Source organism: Crassostrea angulata, chromosome 4 (genome assembly GCF_025612915.1).
Source record: "Crassostrea angulata isolate pt1a10 chromosome 4, ASM2561291v2, whole genome shotgun sequence".
NCBI lineage: Eukaryota > Metazoa > Mollusca > Bivalvia > Ostreida > Ostreidae > Magallana > Magallana angulata.
The window spans coordinates 7119247-7128163 of NC_069114.1; the positions used below are offsets into that span (position 1 = coordinate 7119247).

The 8917-nt window shown below is 35.1% G+C and overlaps 2 protein-coding genes across 2 annotated transcripts; one reads left to right on the forward strand and one right to left on the reverse strand.

The window, feature by feature from the left end:
- The first annotated feature begins 609 nt into the window (after nucleotides 1-609).
- On the forward strand, nucleotides 610-3214 carry LOC128180184 (serine-enriched protein-like). The gene is made up of 5 exons (XM_052848075.1): nucleotides 610-819; nucleotides 1479-1875; nucleotides 2097-2293; nucleotides 2429-2586; nucleotides 2804-3214. The coding sequence occupies exons 1-5, from the start codon at nucleotides 741-743 to the stop codon at nucleotides 2870-2872; spliced, it is 900 nt and encodes a 299-aa protein (XP_052704035.1). The 5' UTR covers nucleotides 610-740; the 3' UTR covers nucleotides 2873-3214.
- A 757-nt stretch (nucleotides 3215-3971) lies between these two features.
- On the reverse strand, nucleotides 3972-8917 carry LOC128180176 (excitatory amino acid transporter-like). Its single transcript, XM_052848065.1, has 10 exons — nucleotides 8704-8917; nucleotides 8293-8367; nucleotides 8012-8134; nucleotides 7767-7845; nucleotides 7331-7527; nucleotides 6097-6223; nucleotides 5722-5955; nucleotides 5285-5479; nucleotides 4818-4952; nucleotides 3972-4462 (listed from the first exon to the last, which is right to left on the reverse strand). Exons 1-10 carry the CDS (start codon nucleotides 8876-8878, stop codon nucleotides 4303-4305), a joined length of 1500 nt encoding a protein of 499 aa, XP_052704025.1. The 5' UTR covers nucleotides 8879-8917; the 3' UTR covers nucleotides 3972-4302.

Here is an 8917-nt window from a genome sequence, read left to right on the forward strand (position 1 = left end):
TGGTAAAAAAGTTTAATTCTAATGAGGCTTAAAAAGTAAACGTTGATAATACAACATCCAATGCACTGATGAACGATAAAACAGTCCCATCATATTTAATCTGTCGTTTGTATCTAAAAAATATGTTTTTGTTTATAACGCCTTCCTGCTGTTACAACTAATTTTTTCCCCAACATTTTTTTTCCGTTCTCCCCATTCTCTCTCTCTCTCTCTCTCTCTCTCTCTCTCTCTCTCTCTCTCTCTCTGACAATGAATTCTTTAGAATTTATGTAATAAATATGGCCCTGGTGTACGGTATTTTGCCCCCAGAACTTTTCTATTGTGTTGTCTAAGCAAACCGTTTTGCATACATTAGTATGTGGCAAAATTTACGTGAGGGTGGGTGGGTGTTTGTGAGGAGGGTCAGTTTACAAGACTTTGTACTAAAAAATAAAACACCATCTACATATCTGTCACATTCGACAACTAATCAATCATTCCATTTGTACCAACACTGCTTAATTAGGATAATTATATATTCTGCCACCAATTAACCAATCGTCTTCGCTTGTCAACCCCCAACGCTGACCACCGATTTAACGGTCACACCTGTCACGGTCGGTGGTCAGCGTGCCAAGCGGGGTGAACGAACTTCTGTCATCGCTGACTAGGGTATAAAAGTCTCGTGGGTGTTTGAAATATTCCATTATTCATCCTAACATTCACACTTTAGCTACAGTATTTGGAATACGTTCAGAGGTATGGAGATGACAGATTTTGGATCCACCACTTGTCTTCTGGGCTCCAACAGGGGCGGGGAAAGAGAGACAACCCCTGAAGGTACGTGTTTAATATAAAATGGGTTTCTTCGTTCTATCTACCCACCCATTTGGTTATTAACTTAAAAAGTTTCATGTATAACTTAAAAGAGTAAAATAAATTCCTTAGATAATTTATGCAATCCATTTAGTTGTCATGTATTAATATAAAATCAGTTGCATCTTATATTTGTATAAATCACCAGCCATATTTAGAAGAAACTAATACGCCTCTCTGATATAAAATTTAAAAAAATAATACATTTCGGTATTACCAATGCTATAATGCTCGTACAAAAATGCAAAAAAAAAAATCCAACAACGGAAAAATTATATTATATACATGTAGTTAATATACGTATTTTATAGTCATTGAAATGTGTCAGTTAGAATCGAAGTCTTTATGCGACAAACTTGATGCACAGGTGTTCTTGCAACAACAACAAATTTTTTTTGACATGCCTTCTTACTCAATGAACCATCTGTAATGAATTTATATAGCTTGTTTGATTTTTTAAACAAAAAAAGCAAAATCTTAAACTCATTTTTCCTTTACTTCCAGAGAGACTTAGTATATGAGTTTGATTAATTCTCAATTGACGAACAAGTACTTTCCATACATCGCTCATAGACCCATTTTTTACTTGTCTTTAACAAATAATGATTTGTCTGATTTAACAGGATTCTCGTCCGGATACGATTCCAACTCGGACACAAACTTAAAGAGCAACCGACGAAAGAACTTCCTTCAATGGTCACCATGGAGAAGCAATGACGACTCCGACAGTGATTCTGAAATCAGTGACGTAGACTCCTGCATCAGCGAATCAGAAAGCGAGGACGAAGAGGGGGCGTGGAAACAGAGAGGGGCGTGGCTTAATGAGGAAGCTTGGTCTGATTCCTCCGATTCTGAAAGCGAGGACGATGCTGATTCCGTGAAATATGTAAATGCCGAGGCTGTGAGCGAGGCTCTGACCGTTGTCATGGATATGCCTGACCTCTGTGACGTCACGTTTTTGGTTGGCAGCACCTTGACTCCCGTCCACGGTGTCAAATCCATCATGTCTACACGAAGCAGGTATGTCCATTTTTTTTCATTATAGATCTCTTTTATATCAGTTTCAAAATTGATTATAATCAATATACATTGAGTTATACATATTTAGGCCGAAAACTGTCATAATTTGTTTTATTCCAAAAAGACTACATGAAACAAGAAATTCAAGAGGTTTGACTTAGTTTATGAATGACTAAGTTTATGAAAAATAAATTTTAAAACTGATTTTTTTTCTTTGACAGGGTATTCTATCAACTGATCTTGAAGGCAGTGAAAGAATCATCCCACTTCTCTAAAAAGAAAAAGTCTAGTAAGAAACACATCGGACAAACCCCCAAACCAACGGTCCACATACCGGAAGTGAGCGTGTCCATCTTTAAAAAACTCGTGCACTACATCCATACAGGACGAGTAGACATCAAGCCATATGACTTGACAGGTTCGATTCAATTTTCTCTCTCTCTCTCTCTCTCTCTCTCTCTCTCTCTCTCTCTCTCTCTCTGAGAAATAAAAAATATAAGAACTTATTTTATGTCAAACAAAATACTTATGATCTTTCCTTTATCTGTTGTAGAGCTGATGTGTGCTGCTCATCGCTACGATCTGCCGGATCTGATGGAAATCTGTAGGAAGTTCCTAGACTCGTGTACTTCTACCTGCGCCATCTACACCGTCCTTGACACCGCTCAGAGACTTCAAGGTCAAACCATCGCCCAGAAAATCGCTCAAAAGGTAAAACTCAACATAAGCGAATTTGAAACAGAATTCAGCCTATAGGAATTAATAGCACTTAAAATCCTGTGTACATGCATAACCTTGTTAAATATTCCATAGCTTTTAACTTTTATTTCACTTGGATACCGTGCTTCTTTTAATTGCCTTAAATTCAAAGACTGAAATAATTATTTAAAGAACGTAAAATTTTCAAATGAGTTTTTCTTTCTTTCAGATGTCGGAACGATTAACTCGACTGGAATCAAGGAAAAAGCAAATGTTCAACCACGAGAACTTTGTCTGAAAATGGAACATGAAGTCGTCGTCTAATCCCTGGCGATTAGGAATGAGCCCGAGACGTGTTTCCCACGAAAGAGAAACAGGACAAATCCCGATGGACTCCAAACTTCATGTAGTCAAAATATCCCGCACATGACGAATAACGACAAAATGGGATTTTCGAAAACCTTGAAATACCAAAGAAGATGGCTACGTCCAGATGTCGTCTAGTAATGAAGAATAGCCGATGCAGTGTTTAATGCAGACCCTGTCAGAGACTGTATGGATCGCTAGTATTACATGAAGACCCTGTCAGAGAATGGATCGCTAGTATTATACATGCAGGCATTTGTTGTAGACTCTTTGCACTAGTTGACTAATTTATGAATCAGTCTAAATAAATGTGTTCAAAAATGTCAAAAAACTTATCATTTCGTTCTTTCTTACAACACCTGTTATCTGTAAGCACGAAAATGGTATAGCTGTTATTCTAGAAATGACAAATCGATTAAAGAATGCTACGTAAATTTAATCAGCATTGCACGCTTCATTGACTTACCAACGCTCTATGAAATTCCCGTTTGTAGTCTATAATAAGATGTAAGAATCGAAAATTCAAGAATACGTTCCCATCACTGAGAATTTTTGTCAGATTCCTTCCTATTGCAAACAAAAAACCCCATTCTTTTAATTCTTATTGAGAGCATCGATATCATGGATGTCTTTCTTGTTGTCTGATACACTTAGTAATCAGAGAATTTGTTTTTGAGTTATAACGATACTGTAATACACATGACAAAAAAAAAACTGAACTTTATTTATCAATCGTTGTAAAATAAATAAAGTTCAGGTTTTTTTTCAACATTTAGCCAAATAAATTTATATGATAAAATGTATACTCTGAGCAGTTATGAGAGTGTACACACTACAATATATCGATGGCATATAGCAGCTTGTACATGTACATGTGTACTTCACGAGATTGAGAGTCACCTTCATACAACCGCCCAATTCTCAAACCTTTGAGTATGCCTTTCCCTGGATACAATGGCTGGTATAACAGCACTAGCGATAAGAGACATCTAGCACGTGTTTCATAAAATTCCAACAGATTTTCAATTTTACAATATTTTAGCAAAATAAATAGAATTTTATTCAACAGTACCAATCACAACGGTTCAACATATAACGTCAGTAGTATGTATAACATACTTGAGGTTTCTTGTACAAAGAGACAATAACTCCTTTTGTAAAAAGCTCATAATCACAAAAAGCAGTGAATATAAAGATCTTATATATTTTTAAACAAAATAATAGATAAATAAATGATCTTTTTTTCTTCGAAAAATAACTCTTCACAACATTATGATATATGACATAACTGAGATTCAATGCCTAGTTTTACAAGCTGTTTGGCAGTAATTTGTTGTAATTTATATTGCACAATCCGGAAGATTAAGAGTTGTACGCATCTGGTGAATGTACTATAAGTTCTACTTCCTCCTCAATCATTTCCGGTTCTTCCGTTTTTCCTGGACCCTGTCGGTTAAAATGATGCGTGATGGCCGCGCAGTGAGTATGGCTTAAGACATTGGAAGTTGTTCTAATTCGATCCCTGAAATGAAATATGAAATGTCTGTCATTGCTCTGTATCTTGACATTTCTTTCTTATTTTATGAATAAAATAAAAATGTGCGTAAGGTTAAAGCAAGAACAAAAATAATGAAAAATTATGAGCTAAAATTAAAAATAAAATATCTACGACAAAATGCGTTGATCATTAAAACATACTATAAAAACGGGATAAATAAACCAAATACAATAACTAGGTAAAGGTTATTAAAATCGTATTCTATTATGTATGGTTAAATCATATTTAAAATAATATTTGAGTGCCAAAACTCGCATGATTATCAACCATAATGACGAATGTACTAAAATTCAACAGTAGATAATTATAATATACTTACAAGAACCACTCAACAGCAAACAGTAGGGACACAGCATGTACGGGGACATTCATTGAGGACAGGACCATGATGAGGGTGACGATACTTGAGCTAGGGACAGATGGCAGGGCAAGGCTGGCAATGGCTGTCAGTAAACTGTAAACAATGAAAATAATATAAACCGTGACTAAAGACGTTATCGTAAACTGTAAACAAAAATCCGGTAACGTAAGCTGTAAACAAAAACCAGTAACGCAAGCTGTAAGCAAATACAGTAGAGTGAACTGTAACAAAATAAATAAAGTAGAATTACAGATAGACAGTAATGTAAACTACATTTACAGTGGAAAGGACATCATGTCAGTAATAGGGTATACTACTAGCATTTTTATGAGAGTACATGTAATGCATTGTATTAAATCTACTTGAACAGAGAGCGGGAAAAGTAATATCTGAACCTTGTATTTTAAATATATAACAGAACTCACCCGATAATGGCGACTTCTCCAAACGTCAACGGGTGACCGGAAATGTTGGCGATAAACATGGCCGCCGCTGTAATAAAGAGGGCGCTGCCATCAGCGTTAAGCGTCACACAGAAAGGGATGACAAATCGACTGACCCTCTTGTCGATGTGATTCTTGTTCTCGCAAGCGTTTAACATTTCAGGAATGGCTACAGCTCTGTTAAACAAATACGTCATTAGTAATTACATACATGTATACTATGTATACTACAGTTAGACTTCGATATCTCGAACACTGATATGTCGAGTACAATACGGATATGTCGAAGTGATTTGTAAGTCCCAACTACTTATTTTTTTTTTTTAAATATTTTACCCTCAAAATCTCGAATATTCGGATATCTTTTATTTATATCTGGGTTATTTTAAGAAAAGCGAATTGTCAAACTGTTAACTTACGTGCTAGTGGCGGCAAATCCTATAAGCCAGGCACGGCCTATACTTAAAAAGTAAGTATACGGGTTTCTCCTAGTGGTGAGAAAAAAGATGAGGGGGAGAAACAGCGCTTGATGAAGAACGATCCCTAGTGTCACAGTCAAAACAAACAGACCAAGACTGGAGAAGGTGCCTGTGACGTCACGGGTACCTGCTATGGAGGCTGCGATCAGACTTGATATACCCACCGGTGTCATCCTAAGTGAGTTAAATATTCAAGATATGAACTATCATAGTTACACTGTGCAACTTCTAAAAGACTGAACGTGTGTTAAAAGCTGCGTGTTTAAACAGATTACGAATCTGTACAGAATGAATTCACATTGTCGATGTCCTTACCAAAGAAACCATCGGAGCACCTGTAATACCACCTCGGTGCTAACGGCAAAGAAGTCCAGGAATGGTTTGGCTTTCTTTCCCATTTTTCCGGCAGCCGTTCCCAAAAACATACAGGCAACGATAAGACCTTCAAACAATTAAGAATTACCCTCGTATTATAATTATTCAATTATTTACAGTAACACATAATTTGAAGGGTGTTGCTTAAACAGGAAACGGAAAACGGAACGGAGAGCGGAACGGAATGGAATAGGGAAAATGATATATATACATTGTAATGTTATTTACTTGATAGATGTATTAAACAAACTAAAAACGATATACTATTTGTAATATTTTAATATTGTTAAACTGTTATCCATCTTAACGTGTAAAAAAAATGTATGATTTTTCTCACAATTAACATTATATGCTTTGACCACCAGTCCCAGTTTATCAAACTGAACAACATATCAAGCTCTATATTTGGATTAAGTCACAGGAATGTACAATCACGTAGGTAAACGAACACCGATATTAGAAGAATTCTATGGAGACTTTGTAGGACATCTAGAGCGTTCGGAATCCAATGAAATGATTCTGTTTTCGACAAATAATCTTCAAAATTGCGGACGAAAAGGTTAGCAAACAGATGTTGCAGCAAAACCTCGTAACAATGATAGTAGATGTGGTTCGTCGGTCATGTTTTTTATATCCATAATTCTATTAATAATTTTTAAAAATAGTATGGATCACTAAAAATTTAATGTGGATGATGGTACATCATGTTCGAATTTTTTAAATAAGTATAAAATCCCAAGCAAGTTTCGAGGTCACTTAAAACACAACCAAACCCTTCAACCATTAATCACAAAGTGTGTACATTTCATTTTTCCGTTTCGCACTTTTTACAGCAAATTGAATGCAATGATTTAGTTGATAGATAATCGTAAGAATGATATCAAATAATTAATCAACCTATAAATAATAAACATTTATAAAATATTAATAAATGTTACATAGTAAAAGTTTGTATTCAATCTATACAATATTTAAGCGATAAACGTCAAAGTATTTCTCCGATTTCCGTTCCGGTTTCTTTTCCGTTTTCCGTTCCGCGTTTTAGCAACACGCATAATTTGAATGCCCGGTGCAAGCTGCTTGTATAATACTTTCTAATATCATAATATAGTTTTGAATACCGGACAACGTTCTATCGATTTATCATAGTAAGAAAATATTAAGTTGAACTTACCAAGTATATTAGGTCCATCTGTTTTCCCTACTGATTTCACAAGTTTCTGAACCATTTGAATTGTTGAATTTTGATTGGATGATATGTTCTTTCGGGTTGAATTATCAACCAATTGAAATTGCTCTACCATTTCATGGGAATATTTTGTTTGTGTCTGTCGAAATGTTGCCTCCACCATATTATCTGGAATTATGTTTCTGTATTGAAAAAGAAAAAGCAAAATTATTTAAAATTTTCTGACAAATAACACATTCCGGATTGTTTTTTTTTTTTTAAATAAAACTGCAATGGACTACGCTGACAATTGCTATACTAGTATTTCCTTTATGGGGAAAAATATCAAACTTTTTTGCTGTTTTCTGAGTAACATCTTCATATTTTTCTTCTATAAATGCTTGATTGTTCATTAATTATAATTACATATATATGTTTTTACCTGAGTAAATCTGCAAATATATCCTGTGGGACGGCCTCGTATACGTTTGTTTTGCCTTCAACTAGGGGACTTTCACTACCTGCAAAATCAAGTACGAATCGTATGGAGAAACAGTCTTTATAATTTATCATCATTATTATTATTAAATGAAAAGATTTGATAACAAACACTAATCGAAGCAAACAATTGCTTTCTAGATTTCAAAGTTAAAAATATAGTGCCCGGATTTAGATGACGTTATATACCTGGCTTGATGACGTAGAACAGCGCTATTGCTATTAGACAACCCAATATGTTTGTAAGCATTATGTAGGCGAAGGCCACAATGCTGATCTTTCCGTTAGACTTAGGGTCCAAAGACGCTGTGCCTAAAAAGACAATTAAAATGAAAAGAAGAGTTACGAGAATGCTAACGGAAAGAGTTTTATTTTTATCTGTTTAGTAGATAGCCTTTCACTGTTAAAACATTAGATATAAAAACATCTGTGAACAGCTGACCCGTTATGACACCTGGTGTATCACTCACTGTGTATGACACTGCACACTAACAAAGGAATGATCATCATTTTCAACAAACGTAAAAATAGCTCCCCAGGCATACCTGTAAAACGAAAACAACATTCCTTTTACTAAATTAACATTGGTAAAAAAAACATTTTGTGCATTTATTCGCAAACATATGACGTATAATTTGTTTAATTAATTTGTTTATACTTATTTCATTTTCAAGATTGATTTATATCTAATACCAAACAATAATCAAAATATATCAAATACAGTGAAAATGAAGATCAAAGTTTAATCAATGCAAGGGTCAAGGTCACTCAGGTTTAATAATCGAAGCAGTGGGTCGTCTGAATAAAAAAATATGCATATCTACTGTCTTCAAACATTGGATCATCAAAAAAGAATTATCAATAACTGTGTTCACACTTACCCAGCCATAGCAGTGCATCAGCTGACGGTTCGGCCAGACGCAATAAAAAGCCCAATGTAAACCCAAAGATGACAGCCGAGAGAGTCAGAATGAATAAAAGATGGCGTCGCAAGGACTTGCGGAACTTCTGGACGAGGCAGCATCCACGATTTTCGATAGCTCTTTCCATCTCCATTGTATTTTCTTCTATGCTGCCTTGAAGGAAATGAACAAA